Here is a 15,573-nt window from a genome sequence, read left to right on the forward strand (position 1 = left end):
ATTACTGGGCTACATTGTCAAAATGTCTAGATTTTGGGTTCCTCGGTTTTCAGGTGCTCAACTTGAGACATATTAAAAAAAGAGGTCAGATTTCAGAAAAGTGCTAAGAACACAGGGATCTGAAAATCAGGTCCCTTTAGGGTATGTCAAGTTGAGTGCCTAAAAATGGAAGCATCCAAAATCGCCAGTCACTTTTGTTTAGGCCACTATCTCTATTCTACACATGGGAAACAGAGGCAGAGTTTAAATAATGACTTCCCCAGGTCACACATGGAGCTTGTGGCAGAGCCAGCAACAGAATCCAAGTCTGTCAATTCTGTGCTTTAATCATATCCTCCCAGCCTCACATTGCACCACAGGCTGGAGAATAACTGGCTACACAAATTCATCTTATGCCTTTCAAAAAAGCTATCCAAGCAATAACAGGTCAAGGTGTGCAGTGGTGCACGGATTATCCTCTCTGCTTGAGAGGAGTGTTGAAGACACAGCACACCTGGGGGTATTAAGGTATCCTGATATAATGGCATGTGGTATTGTTTGTGTCGACTTCTCTTTGCTTTTCCCACAGTGCTTAAGGCTGGGCTTAGAGCGGGTGACAAGTTCAGTAAGAGAAACTTGGCTTGTCAGGCCTAACGTCATCTTGTTATCATATCTGCACTACTGTCTCAACAGGGGGACATAAATCTATGTCAGGAAGCTGATAGACGAGCACATTAGTATCAAGTGTATGCATAAGGCAGGACACACAAGAAACCCAGGCCTGGAGTAAATATAAACAGCATTTTAAATTCTTTGTTCTAAGTATTTGTCCCTGTTGACCTTGAGGTTATAATCAGACGAAGAAAAATATAAACAGACAGATCTGGAAAGCACAATTCCAAAAGAGCTGTCCAAACTAGTGACATATTACCAAGTGGGATGGTGTTATTAAAATAGCACACTGTACAGCTTCATAATGGAGGAAGTGCAAAGAAAACTGCTTAACTCAGGAAACTAAACCACAGAGTATGATACAACTGCGGCCACTTGGTTGCGAGCCACACCAAGGAGCTATTTATTCCAGTTCAGGAACTGGATGGATAAAGTTGATATATAATTTTCATTCAAAGAAGAACCAAATTCTCGTTCATCTGTCAAACAAAGTAGCACTCTTAGCTGGACTTGGGGTCTTCGTGGACATGCTAAATACTGGGTGACATTTGTCTCTACTTCCTGCTTGTAATCCTCACTGCAGTATTTATCTTGTCTATTTTTGAAACTCACTTTTTCCCTCAACAACTGATGGGGGAAGTGATATAACTCAAACAGAAGGGGCACCGCTTATGGGGGGAAGGTCCCCACGTTTTTTTAAAATAATGTTGTTGCAAGAGCCAATATGAGTATCAGTTTATTAAATAAACACTTTTTTAAACCTAAGCCCTTTCAGTCTTTAAAATTCTAAACATTGCAACCTTGTGCTAGAGAATGAGAATCACCAAAAGAAACCGATTATATATCAAAGTCTAACTGAGTCCTACAGTGTCTAGGTTAAGTGCAAGAAGTAAACAAATATCATTTATCAGGATGTGCTTGGTAGATTTACATTTTGGGCATCTTTGTATAACCCTTTAACTCCATATCCCTATCCCTTCTGTAATCATTTGCACTGGTGCCAAGTTGATGCAAGACATTACAAAAAATAAAAATAAAAATCACTTCTATAGTGGCTTTATAGCCACTTGGCACTAGTGCAAATGGTTGCCAGGGCAATGGAGAGTCAGTCCCATTGGACTTTTTTGTTGAGGATCACTCAGCCCTTTGCAGGTTACAAGAAATGGACACTGTCCAATGACTGAGTAGATGGGCAATCTAATGCTCTTACAAATGGGCATTAGCAGGAGCAGGTCTGAAGATGTGTACATCACAGAACAATTGCAGGTTTTCCTTTTTACAAACAAACACTTTGTAAGGTGGATTAATGGTGAAAGGCATCTGGGAGAAATGCTGTTTTTCAGGAGGAATGACTGGGTATCTGACTCCCTGGGATTTATAAAAGCCACTTGCACCGAGAGCTGCAGCAACAGGGATTTATATTATGACCACCCAGTGCAACTCCTTCACTCCTCCCCCATCAGGACTCGACTATGATGGGCACTGTAAACACACCTTTCCGTACTCTGAATGGCTTTTGTAAACCATTTATCCTGTTCCTTTTACAAATGCTGTGACTTTTCATCCTTAGTCAAAATGATCATTCCTTTCTAGAATCCAGATTGTTATGGACTTTTAGTTTGAATTATTTTTAGCTGGTTTGGAAAAAGTTTATGCCCAATCCTGTGTTTGATGTTCTTGTACTGGTTTCTCTAGCACAGACTGTCAGGCCTCCTGTTAATATTCATTCTTCTTTGCTTTGTTAAAAATACCACAACAAAAGCTCCTTTAATAAAAGAGGAAAAAGAAAATAAATGGTCTCCAGGAAGCAACCACTAGGAAGCAGTTTACAAAACTGTGGGGGGTAGTTTTCGTTATTATTTGAATTCAATGAAGAAGTTTTTTCAGATTTAAATGTCTCTCTACAGTGTTGCAAATCTAAAACCAGAGTATTATGCTAGCACACCAGAACCAGAAAGTGAAACTGATCAATGCAGTTTTCCCTGTCTACGGACAGTGAAATGCAAAAGTGAATCAACTTTACTAATAATCAGTTTAATACTCTCAGCTGTTATTAGTAACACAGCTAAGGATTTAATTATATATGTACATGGGCCAGAACCTCAATTCATGTAAATTAGTATAGCTCCATTAACTTCAATGGAGAGACAGCAATTTACACCAGTTGAAAATCTGGCCTGTGATTTTTATCTCAATATGATAACATTTTCAGCATGTTACACACGCATTTTACCATTTAGCCAGCATCAGAATGAGAACCAGAGACCATACTAGCATATTATTGGAAAGTGTCCCATTTCTCAGTTTCTTTATGTACAGCTGACTCCAATTAGATCTAGGCTTCTGATCTCCGCTCCATCCCACAACCCTGGCCTTGCACAACTGGAGATGTCCAACAAGGAGAATTTGTAATAGGAAGCAGATGTCCACCCACTCCTTTGTGAGTTTAAGCCTATTTTAATATATTGGGCTTCAATCCTCTCCTTGATCAAGTTCAGCACTACCCAGGCATGTCCCACAACTGTTTCACATTTGGGGACAATGTATACCTTCAAGTCAGCTGCACTGCTATGGGTACCCGCATGGCCCCACAGTATGCCAACATTTTTATGGCTGACTTAGAACAACGCTTCCTCAGCTCTCGTCCCCCAACGTCCCTACTCTACTTGCGCTACATTGAGGACATCTTCATCCTCTGGACCCGTGGAAAAGAAGCCCTTGAGGAACTCCACCATGATTTCAACAATTTCCATCCCACCATCAACCTCAGCCTGGACCAGTCCACACAAGAGATCCACTTCCTGGACACTACAGTGCTAATAAGCGATGGTCACATAAACACCACCCTATACCGGAAACCTACTGACCACTATACTTACCTACATGCCTCCAGCTTTCATCCAGACCACACCACACGATCCATTGTCTACAGCCAAGCTCTAAGATACAACTGCATTTGCTCCACCCCCTCAGACAGAGACAGACACCTACAAGATCTCTATCAAGCATTCTTAAAACTACAATACCCACCTGCTGAAGTGAAGAAACAGATTGACAGAGCCAGAAGAGTACCCAGAAGTCACCTACTACAGGGCAGGCCCAACAAAAAAAGTAACAGAATGCCACTAGCCGTCACCTTCAGCCCCCAACTAAAACCTCTCCAGCACATCATCAAAGATCTACAACCTATCCTGAAGGACAATCCCTCACTCTGACAGATCTTGGGAGACAGGCCAGTCCTCGCTTACAGACAGCCCCCCAGCCTGAAGTAAATACTTACCAGCAACCACACACCACATAATAAAAACACTATCCCAGGAACCTATCCTTGCAACAAAGCCCGTTGCCAACTCTGTCCACATATCTATTCAGGGGACACTATCATAGGACCTAATCACATCAGCCACACTATCAGAGGCTCGTTTACCTGCACATCTACCAATGTGATAGATGCCATCATGTGCCAGCAATGCCCCTCTGCCATGTACATTGGCCAAACCGGACAGCCTCTACGCAAAAGAATAAATGGACACAAATCAGATGTCAAGAATTATAACAATCAAAAACAAGTCGGAGAACACTTCAACCTCCCTGGTCACTCAATTATAGACCTAAAAGTCGCAATTATTCAACAAAAAAACTTCAAAAACAGACTCCAACGGGAAACTGCAGAACTAGAATTAATTTGCAAATTGGACACCATTAAATTAGGCTTGAATAAAGACTGGGAGTGGATGAGTCATTACACAAACTAAAAACTATTTCCCCATGTTAATTTCCCCCCTACTGTTACTCACACCTTCTTGTCAACTGTTTGAAATGGGCCATCCTGATTATCACTACAAAGGTTTATAGGTGAAACCGTGTTATATCGAACTTGCTTTGATCCGCCGGAGTGCGCAGCCCCGCCCCCCCGGAGCGCTGCTTTACCGTGTTATATCTGAATTCGTGTTATATCGGGTCGCGTTATATCAGGGTAGAGGTGTATATATCTTCCTACTGTATTTTCCACTGCATACATCTGATGAAGTGGGCTTTAGCCCACGAAAGCTTATGCTCAAATAAATGTGTTAGTCTCTAAAGTGCCACAACTACTCCTCGTTCTTTTTGCTGATACAGACTAACACGGCTACCACTCTGAAACCAGTGCCTTCAAGAGATATCATACATGGTTATTTCCACTGTGTATCTAGTTTTCATAGATCTATGAAAGTTAGAGTTTGAACAGAGCCTTTATTAGATTATGTAGTGCACCCCTGCAGCTAGCATAATATTGTTCCCTACAATAGAGTTTTCCGGCTCTGCTCTCCAGCCCCATTTTAAATGTCTAAAGTTACAGGGCTTCCCAGGTACTGTCAATAATTCATGCCTATAGCTAAAGGTCAGGAATTGGCACCTAAATGTGCAGAAATGGTTGAAAACCCAAAACATTTCCACTTGCACAAATCTGATAGCAAGCATGAGGCACTATTTTCCCTACTCAACACTCAAAAGCCAGCAATTACTGCACTTACCTGCTGAGAGTCAGTCCTGGACACAGGCTGACTGGCCAATGACACCAAATCGTCAACTGTTTCCAGATCCTGTTGGTAAAAAGTCTGAATTCTGTTCTCCAATAAGAAGTCTTTCACTTTCTCGCTCAGCAAGTCAATTGAGCTTCTAAGGTTCAGACCACCTGGGGCACTATAGGGATACAAAGCTTTTGTCACAAAACAAAAAGTACATAGCCAAGTTTTTCAAAAACAGGCACTAGTTCAGAGGGTGGGATTTTCAAATGTGCCTAAGCAGAAGTCAACAGAATCATAGAATATTAGGGTTGGAAGGGACCTCAGGAGGTCATCTAGTCCAACCCCCTGCTCAAAGCAGGACCAATCCCCAGATAGATTTTTGCCTCAGATCCCTAAGTGGCCCCCTCAAGGATTGAGCTTACAACCCTGGGTTTAGCAGGCCAATGCTCAAACCCACTGAGCTATCCCTTCCCCACTGAGCTATCCTTGTGTACTTCATTAGGTGCTCTTGAAAAATCTCACCACTACATCCTTATTTAGGCACCAAAATAAACAGCCTGATTTTCATGTGTGCCAAGTATTCGGCAGCTCCCATAGAAGACAGGCGATATAATAATGTTGTGATTTTAAGGTCTGATCTCTCATGATCTATGGTGTCAAGAAACAAAGATCTCAGACCATTGGAAAGGGGGATTCATAGCTTTCTGATGGAATAAAGCTTCTGATTCTAGTCAATGGAAGCTGCTGGGTGCTCAGCACTTTTGAGATCCAGCTACTTGTTTAGGCGCCCATTGTTGAAAATCTTGACCATTTATATATATGCTCACACAGAGTAGGAAAACCTATCTGACAAATTGTATTCATTTTGCAACTTCCTTCTGCATGCTAACCCATATTTTCCTCACAAGTACTACTAACATCTTAAACTTGGGGGAAGAATTACAAGTTGTCATTTTCCCACTTAACTCTGCTAGAAAAACACTATTTTCTCCTTTACTCTCTCTCCACGCCCAATCCCCAAAACTAAAACGAGGAATGTCTACCCCCAAAGTTACGCAGAGCTGAGGCACAGGATGACATTCATTCCTGGACCAGTGACAGGTCAAAATATCTGCTCTCTTTCAACCCATCAGGGCTAGAAACAGGAGCATACACCAGTTGAGAGAGCTAGGAATCCTCCTTTCTAAAAGCATTACATTTTTGTTGCTAGATAGATGTAGGCGGATCACAAAATATTCATAGAGTTCAAGACCAGAAGGACCATCAAATCACCTCGTCTGACTTCCAGTATATCACAGGCCATTAAGTTTCACCTACTTAGCCCTGTATGGATTCCAGTAACTTGCATCTAGCTAAAGATTATCTTCTAGAAGGGCACCTAGTCTTGACTTGAAGACTTCAAGAGAGATGGAGAATCCATCACGCTCCTTGGTAGTTTGTTCTAATGGTGAATCACCCCTCACAGTTTAAATAAAATAAAAAACCCATCACAGGTAAAAGACCTCCCTATTCCTATCCTTGGCTGTATAGACCGAGGAATAGTGATTAGCTTTTTTGACACAGCATTGCACAGGGAGCAACCCCTCTCCCCCAGGTGTACATGCACCTCTGCCAATAGAAGAGAGCTTGTGGTGTTCAGCTATGCTGGCAGAAGAAATCCTGTCGGCTTACGCTGCGTCTCCAACCATGGGACTCTGCCAGCATAGCTATGCCAGCAAACATCTGAAGTATAGACAAGTCCTGGGTGTGAGTGACACATACACACGCCTCCCCTCTTTCACAATTTCTAAAGAGCTGTAAGTATGTAAATCTATTTATTCATGTCTGAATATCGGTGACATTATAACAGAATTCTTGGAAACCTTCACAATCCATCACTAACTGCAAGCACTCAGCAGCTGAATTTCCAGTGATCTGCCACACACCATCCATCCATCTCCTTGATGCTCATCCCCTACAACAACCCTCCACCATTCCTTCCATAATAACTTTTTCAAGGTTATTTCCATCTCTATGCCTAATATGACCAAAGGACATAAGTTTGCATCTGTTGATTTCCGACACTAGGGTCTGCTTCTCTCCAATAATATTTTGAACACAGGTATTTGTCTTCGTGCAAGAGCCTTTGCCAGCACCACATTTCAAAAGCTGTCAGCATTAAAGCATTAAAGCTTCCCATGATTCACATCCATAAATCTCTATGGAGAAAGTTAGGCTTTTCACCAGTCAGACCTTTATACATTGAGATGCCATATTTTTTCCACACTTAAGGGAGGCCATAGCTTAGCAAGCCAATCCTTAGTTTTCTTCCTTGGAACAGCCTCTCTGGTTGGATATATATGATCTCAGATAATTAAATTAATCTACTGCCTCTACAACTTCTCCGTTAATCATCATGCCCACTTGCATCCTGTTTTTGTTAGCTGTGTCAATGCATATGCATTTTGTTTTCATCACATTCAGGAACAGTACATATTCCTCACTAGCTGTTTTTACAGACTCTCACATTTGCTGTAGTATCACATCAGTGGCTGGAGCAAAGAATGTTGTGTCAAAGGGCTGTACCCTCCAAAGAAATTAGTTCATACTTTTAGGTGTGTATGTGCAGAGGTGGGGTTAATGGGAGATGTCTTCTAATGTTTCCTGTTTTGGTCTCCCACCCCAAAAGATCTTGGCCATGAAAATCTAAAGGGCAGCCTTTTCCAGTGCAAGAGCACGCTGCACAACAGCCTTTGCTTTTAATCTGGTTACCATGACATTCATCTCCACGATGGAGATCCACATTAACTTCTGCTAAGGGGTGTGGGTATTTCACACCTAGCTGGACACCAACATCAGTATCCTGTTTACCTCTGTGCCTCCTCTGGGATTTTGAAAGGCTTATCATAAACTTCTCTATAGAGGCATGGGAGCTCCAACATCCTTGAAATCTGAACCTCACACATAGGATCATCCACTTTATCTGCAAGGATATGGTTGGGGGGGGGGGGGAAACAAAAATTCACAAACATGACCAGGGCTTCAATATTAATTCACTAGATGAGCACAGCTGAGCTGCTACAGTACTACATATACACTGGAACAGCACAAGAGAGTTTCTCATGCCAAACATAGCTGGCACATTTTGTTCTCTGCTATTCTACAATAAAGAAAAAATTTTTTATGTTATTACTTAACCAAAAGGCAACCATAAACCAAGTGCTTTTTATCTTGCAAAAAAGCAAATTATTGTTATGATAGTTTGGGGAATGGATGTGTCCAATTTTGAATTGGTTTTATGAACACTTTGCACTTTTGTTAGTCTCTAAGGTGCCACAAGTACTCCTGTTCTTTTTGCGGATACAGACTAACACGGCTGCTACTCTGAAACCTGTCATTCTGAATTGGATCACCCATTAGATAGCAGGAAGCTGACATGTAGTGAAGAGCTATGTGTGGGAAGGTGTGACAAAGCAATCAAGAGGCCATCAGCATAGAATGACCCTCCCCAGGTGGAACAATGGGTTACTATCTGCAAGGCCTTGCAGGTAGTGTCTGCACAGAAACCTGTTTGGGGAGAAAGGGGAGCTGGATTTCTCCCTAGCCTGAGCACATGGCTTGAAGAGCTGCAGTTTCCTCATTTGCCCATCTGACAGAAGGGCAGAGACTATTTTAAAAGATGTGCTTCTTCAAGTCAAACAGAAGACCCAGAAGCAGAAGCACCGATATAGGAGGAGCCAGGGGGCCATGGCCCTCCCACTTTTAAAAAGCTGGGAGGCCTGGACTATCCACTTTGGTAGCGGTCCCACCTCCCTCCCCCCCCCCCCCCGCCCCAGCCAGGGCAGGAGCTGGAGCCTGGCCGGGGAGCCTGGGAAGCTGTGGGGGCCATGGACCCTCCACCTGCCTCAGGTAGTTGGGGTGGGGGGTGGGGGAGGGTCAAGAGCAGCTCCCGGCCCATGTCCCCATCCCACAGGGCCCCCCCGCCCAGGGCAGGAGGGTCCACCCCACCCCACAGCTGCCCACGTGGCTTTTACCATAGGGGGGCTGCAGCCCCCGCCCCTCCCCCCCAACCAGAGCCAGGTCCAGGTAAGAGCCGTGTGCAGCGCACAGGCAGTTGTAGGGAACCGTGGACCCTCCTGCCCTGGGTCCGTGGCTCCCGGCCTGCTCCGGCTTCTTGCTTTGCTGGGGGCAGGGCCTCAGGCAGAAGAGGAAGAGCGGGGGGCCCTGCCCCCCCCACACTTTTGGGCAGGCTCTGCCACCCTTGCACAGAAGAAGGGACCTCGCCTCCTTAATGGACATGAATCAAATAGAGAGACTCACAGAAAGGGCTGAGATCAGACAGAAAAGGATTGCATTCACTAGCTTGTTTTCCATTTATCTGTAACTCTCTTGTGCTTTCTAAGCGTAAGGAGAGCGAGTATGAGAGTGTGTCAGTCTCAGGGCATGTCTACATTACGATCCAGCAGGGGTCGATTTATCGCGTCTAGTGTAGACGCGATAAATCGACCACCGAGCACTCTTCCGTCGACTCCGGTACTCCACCGGAGCGAGAAGTGTAGGCAGAGTCGACGGGGGAGCGTCAGCCGTCAACTTACTACAGTGAAGACACCGCGGTAAGTAGATCTAAGTACGTCGACTTCAGCTACGTTATTCACGTAGCTAACGTTGCGTAACTTAGATCGATTTCCCCCCCACCCGCTCCCCCAGTTTAGACCAGGCTACGAAATTCCTTTGCTAAGCCTGTGTTTCCACGCTTTACTGCCATGTGGTCCCTGAAGGATGCAGGAAACCAGAGCTCACACTGCCACATGAATTCTGGGGGTGGGGGGGGGAACATGTCTAAACAACTGGGGGGCTCGGGAGGGCTGTGGCACTAGTTCCAGGGTCCAGGCAGCTGGACTTGGTGGGGGTCCCCGCTGTCAAAAAGAGGGACTGAACCCAAGACCCCCAGAACTAGGAACTGTGACCAGTCACTATCCAGACCCAGGTGGTTTCTCAGCACATGGGATTGAGCAGTTGGATCCCATTACAACAAATTAGTGTCAGTCTAGAGAATGAGATTGGACCAGGTTGTGACAACTGTCACCTATTTTTCCAAAGTGATGTGGATCTGGGTGAAATGCAGTGTAAATGATCCACAATTTACATTGCAAGACTTTAGGAAGGTCCTTTCCCTAAGTCAAAGAAAACTGAAGTTGAATACTGAAACCACCGTAACAAAGATCACAGTATCTGGATAGCATCCTTATACACATTATGGTTATTATCTTCAAGAATAAACTGTATGTTGGGGTTTTTTTTAGAACAGTGGCTCTCAACCTTTCCAGACTACTGTACCCCTTTCAGGAGTCTGATTTGTCTTGTGTACCCTGAAATTTCACCCAACTTAAAAACTATTTGCTTACAAAAATCAGATATAAAAATACAAAAGTGCTATTACTGAAAAATTGCTGGCGGTCTCATTTTTATGATATACACCGGACCCTCGCTAGAACGCGCGTCTATATAGCACGAATTTGCATATAACGCGGTTGCGGCCATGGATCCCAAATTTAATTACTTTAATTGCAATTCATTTTAACGCTGTTCCCGCGTTAATGCAGTACCGCGCATGAATCCCAAATCCCGCGTTCTAGCAAGGGTCCGGTGTAATTATATAATAAATCAACTGGAATTCAAATATTGTACTTACTTTTCAGTGTATAGTATATAGAGAAGTATAAAAAAAGTCACTGTCTGTATGAAATTTTAGTTTGTACTGACTGTTAGTGCTTTTAATATAGCCTGTTGTAAAACTAGGCAAATATCTAGATGAGTTGATGTACCCTTGTAAGACCTCTGCGTACCCGATTGAGAACCACTGTTTTAGAACATCTACAAAGAAGAGTCATGTTGTTCAGTGAACCATACCATGGGACTAAGATTATGTTGCTTATTAAAAACACATTCAGTTTGACCCCGAGAATTACAATGCAGAAGTATTAGATCAGAAATCATATCAAACATAGGATGCATGAAATGCTCTGAGATAAAGCTGAAGCGAAGCTAATAACTTAATATCCAGCACTGTGATCTTGTCACAAGTTCACTTAAGTGTTGTGTTGTGGTTATTTAAGAGAAACCGATACTGCTCACAATAGATGGAGGCCTGAATTTCTCGCTGCTCTCTGTAGATTCGGATATGACCTCGGACCCTGACAACATCCCCTATTTCCAGCTTGGTTTTCTGGAGCACCTCTTCCTGGAGCTTCTTCATCTGTTCAACTAGATCACTGCTGCAAGATGTGCCTAGTCCTGATGCAAAAGATGTTGGGAAATCAGAGATAAGTCTTAGAATGATGCTTTCATTGTCACAATTTCAAGGCAGAGTTATCAGAGAAGATCAGCTAAGAGGAGACGGTTACTTAACCTGTGCAGTAGTTGAGGTTCTTCAAGATGCGTGTCCCTGTGGGTGCTCCACTTCAGATGTCAGTGAGTCCCGGCACTGTTGATTTGAGATTTTTGGTAGTAGTGTCCGTCTGGGTCGTGCATGCGCAGTGAGACGTTGGCACCTCATCAAATGCATGCACGACCCGACGCCCTCTGTTCCTTCTCCCCGACGCCCTCTGTTCCTTCTCTACAGTACAGTCCATAGTAAGAACTCCGAAGTAAAGGCGAGGAGAGTGGGTAGTGGAGCACACAGAGGGACACACATATTAAAGAACCTCAGCTACTGCACAGAGTGAGTAATCTTCTCTTCTTCTCCAAGTGCTGTCCCTGTGGGTGCACCACTTCAGGTGACTGAAGAGCAGCGCCCTTGTGTGGATGGAAGGGGCTTCGGAGTTGTATGCACAGTGGAGGCTAGTACCGTGAGACCTAGCATTGTGTCTGAGCTTGAACCTTGAGTAATTGCATAATGGTTCGTAAATGTGTGTTCAGAGGCCCAGGTGGCCGCTCTGCATATGTCTACGACTGGTACGTTATTTAAGAAAGCTATTGAGGTAGACACTGATCTTGTTGAATGGGCGCTGATCCCTGATGGGAGTTCTGTTTTGTGCTGTTGATAACACACATGGATGCAATTAGAACAGGAGTACTTGTGGCACCTTAGAGATTAAGAAGTGGGCTGTAGCCCACGAAAGCTTATGCTCTAATAAATTTGTTAGTCTCTAAGGTGCCACAAGTACTCCTGTTCTTTTTGCGGATACAGACTAACACGGCTGCTACTCTGAAACATGGATGCAATTGGAGATCCATTTCGATTGTCTCTGTGTGGATATTGCAGAGCCCTTGGAACATTGTGTTGTGGAAACAAAAAGTCGGGGGGATTTTCAGAAGGGCTGTGTTCTGTCCAGGTAGAATATTAAGGTGTGCCTGACATCTAAAGTATGTAGGACAGCCTCTTGTGTTTTCCCATGGGGTTTGGGATAAAATTTAGGCAGGTGAATCGGTTGATTGAAGTGTAAAGAGGAATTTTTTTTTTTTCCCCAAAGGGAAAAAGGAGATGGGAAACTATTAACAAACTAAAACTTAAATATCACTAATTAATTCAAATTATTTCTAATTATTTTCCTACGCTGTCATCGACACTGCTACGGAGCTCCATTTCAGGCTGAGAACAGTTGAGAAGGAACTGAGGGGGTGAGGGCGCACGCGTGCTAGATGTAGCTCCAACGGCGCCGCAAGACAATCACTGCGCATGCGCAATCCAGAGGGACACTGCTACTCCGATCAATGGCACCAGGACGCACAGACACGTGAAATGGAGCACCCACAGGGACAGCACTTGAAGAAGAACCTAAGTTTCATGGTGCCATCTTATTAAAGAGGGCAGCATGCTCGGCATCATTGGAGTTCCCAGGCAGCACATCTCTGATGTGTCCGTTTTTAGTTTAAGGCTCTGCATTTACTTATTTGTTTTTTTTAAAAACTATTCAGGTATTGTTCTTCATGGAAAAACACATTTCAATTTCTCACCAGGAACATACCCTGAACTGTGATCAAAAACAAAGATTTTAATTGTAAATTGGGCATCCCTTCCAGACTGTTAGGCTCAGCAAAATCAGCAATGCTGTCATATAGGGGGAGGGATAGCTCAGTGGTTTGAGCATTGGCCTGCTAAACCCAGGATTGTGAGTTCAATCCTTGAGGGGGCCACTTAGGGATCTGGGGAAAAATCAGTACTTGGTCCTGCTAGTGAAGGCAGTGGGCTGGACTCGATGACCTTTCGGGGTCCCTTCCAGTTTGTGACAAAGTTCCTCCTCTATCTTGGTGGGTCCTGCGCTTATTGGCGGATTTTCTTGCCTCAGAGATTCACCATGTGGGTTGGGGAACAGCCCAGAGACCTTCCCCTCTGGAAGAACCCACAGTCCAGGTCAATTGGGAGGTTTGGGGGGAACCCAGGCCTGCCCTCTACTCTGGGTTCCAGCCCAGGGCCCTGTGGACTGCAGCTGTCTATAGTGCCTCCTGTAACAGCTGCATGACAGCTACAACTCCCTGGGCTACCTCCCCATGGCCTCCTCCAAACACCTTCCTTATTCTCACCACAGGACTTTCCTCCTGGTGTCTGATAACGCTTGTGCTCCTCAGTCCTCCAGCAGCACACCCTCTCACTCTCAGCTCCTTGCACCTCTTGCTCCCAGTTCCTCACACTCCCACCACAAACTGAAGTGAGCTTCTTTTAAAACCCAGGTGCCCTAATTAGCCTGCCTTAATTGATTCTAGCAGCTTCTTCTTAATTGGCTCCAGGTGTCCTAATTAGCCTGCCTGCCTTAACTGGTTCTAGCAGGTTCCTGATTACTCTAGTGCAGTCCCTGCTCTGGTCACTCAGGGAACAGAAAACTACTCATCCAGTGACCAGTATATTTGCCCTCTACCAGACTCCTGTACCCCACTGGTCTGGGTCTGTCACACAGTTCTATGAGATAGGAATATCTCCATATAGAAGGGAAAGCCTGAGTCATCTGAGGTAACACAAAAGCAGTCATGTGGTGCCATTTTGTGCCTGTAATGATGTGAATGCATCTTGACAGATCTTCACATTTACGTAACACCTTTGCTTGAGAGTCAAGCTGATTCCTTAATTGTTTGAAACCTAAAGCGTGATCCTGGCAGCTACAATCATGGCTGCAGCAGGCTGGAAAAGAATCTGCCTGTTTCTTCCAACAGATGGTTTTATAAATTATAAGCTATTTTACCAATGGAAAGAGATTATTCAAAGAAAACAGATCATATTCTACAAAAGGGTAGCAGCACCATTTGCTAACCTGCTCAGAATGAACACAGACTAATACACCTTCCAGAAGAAACTTGGTGGCCTTATTGGCGTATTATATTTTGGAAATTAATGCTTTACCTTGATATACTTATTTGGGAGTGACACATGCATTAAAATCAGCTCTGTTAAACACACAGGGCCAAATTATCTACCGGTGTAAATGGGCACAGTTCCACTGACTTCAAAAGTTTTCCACCCATTTACACCAGCAGAGAATTCCCCTCCTCCCCCAACGTATAACTGACCTCAAGGGTGACAGTGTGATATCAGTTATAAATGTGTCTGATCTAGAGCCTCTTGAATTCAGTGCAAGACTTCAATGGACTTTTCCACACCCCTAATCTGAGTGTAAAGCAGTTAAGGGAGTAGCAAGGGGGGAAATGCCTTAGGAAAGAAAGCCAGACATAAGTAAACAATTTCACTACTACTGATCTGCAAGGACTGCATCACCACTTTTTTGCAGATTTGGAACAGTTCAGCTCACTGAACAATTTCCTTCATGTTTTCAGGTGGTTATAGGCTATTTTCAAGGCACTCAATGATGGTCACATACATGTGGGAGCAGGAAAAACAAATATCCACACAAACTGACAAATTGTGGGCACACACATGCATGATGTATCAGAGAAAAAACAGAACAGGCCACAAAAGTCAACTGGTTCGGTTTGGAAATCGCAGCTGTAACAAATGGCAAGTTTCCAAGATATTTTTTTTTACCAGATGAGGTCACACAATGGGCCATAGGAAGAAAATTCTTTGTACTGTCAAACAAACGCTACATCACTCTGATAAGCAGTGGTACTAATGGTCATAGATGCAATGTTATTGTTGGCATCACCATTAGTAACAGCACAAGATGACTGTATAGGGAGAAGCTATGTTACAGGGTAAGCCTCTCAAAGCAGCCCAGGCAATAGGATGTACTTGTAAATATTCTTCGTGCCTGTGAATGCAATTTGCTCTTGTGTTGACTTGATAATTTACCATCCAATCTGAAAAAAAAAAAAACCCACGCAAATGGAAGTGTTATTAAGTCATAGCTGAAAACGGTTATGTACTCATACATTACCTGAGAAAGGCTTTTCTGCTTCCCTGGGATTTTTCCAGCAGATGCAGTTTATGACCCCAGTACTGTCATCCACTGTAAGAGAATTGCAGTAATCAAGGAAACAAGTGGTC

At 43.9% G+C, this 15,573-nt stretch overlaps 1 protein-coding gene across 2 annotated transcripts in view; it reads right to left on the minus strand.

The window, feature by feature from the left end:
• Positions 1–15,573, minus strand: part of STN1 (STN1 subunit of CST complex) — a 43,000-nt gene that overhangs the window by 17,770 nt on the left and 9,657 nt on the right. Inside the window, exons 3-7 of one of the 2 annotated variants that reach the window (XM_065407112.1) lie at positions 15,464–15,535; positions 12,904–12,915; positions 11,274–11,432; positions 8,010–8,121; positions 5,166–5,334 (exon numbers count right to left, since the gene is read on the minus strand). In XM_065407112.1, coding sequence (XP_065263184.1) covers positions 5,166–5,334; positions 8,010–8,121; positions 11,274–11,432; positions 12,904–12,915; positions 15,464–15,535 — 524 coding nt within the window. The remainder of the gene's footprint in view (positions 1–5,165; positions 5,335–8,009; positions 8,122–11,273; positions 11,433–12,903; positions 12,916–15,463; positions 15,536–15,573) is intronic. The other variant, XM_065407111.1, reaches the window with a different exon arrangement.

Source organism: Emys orbicularis, chromosome 7 (genome assembly GCF_028017835.1).
Source record: "Emys orbicularis isolate rEmyOrb1 chromosome 7, rEmyOrb1.hap1, whole genome shotgun sequence".
Classification (NCBI taxonomy): domain Eukaryota; kingdom Metazoa; phylum Chordata; order Testudines; family Emydidae; genus Emys; species Emys orbicularis.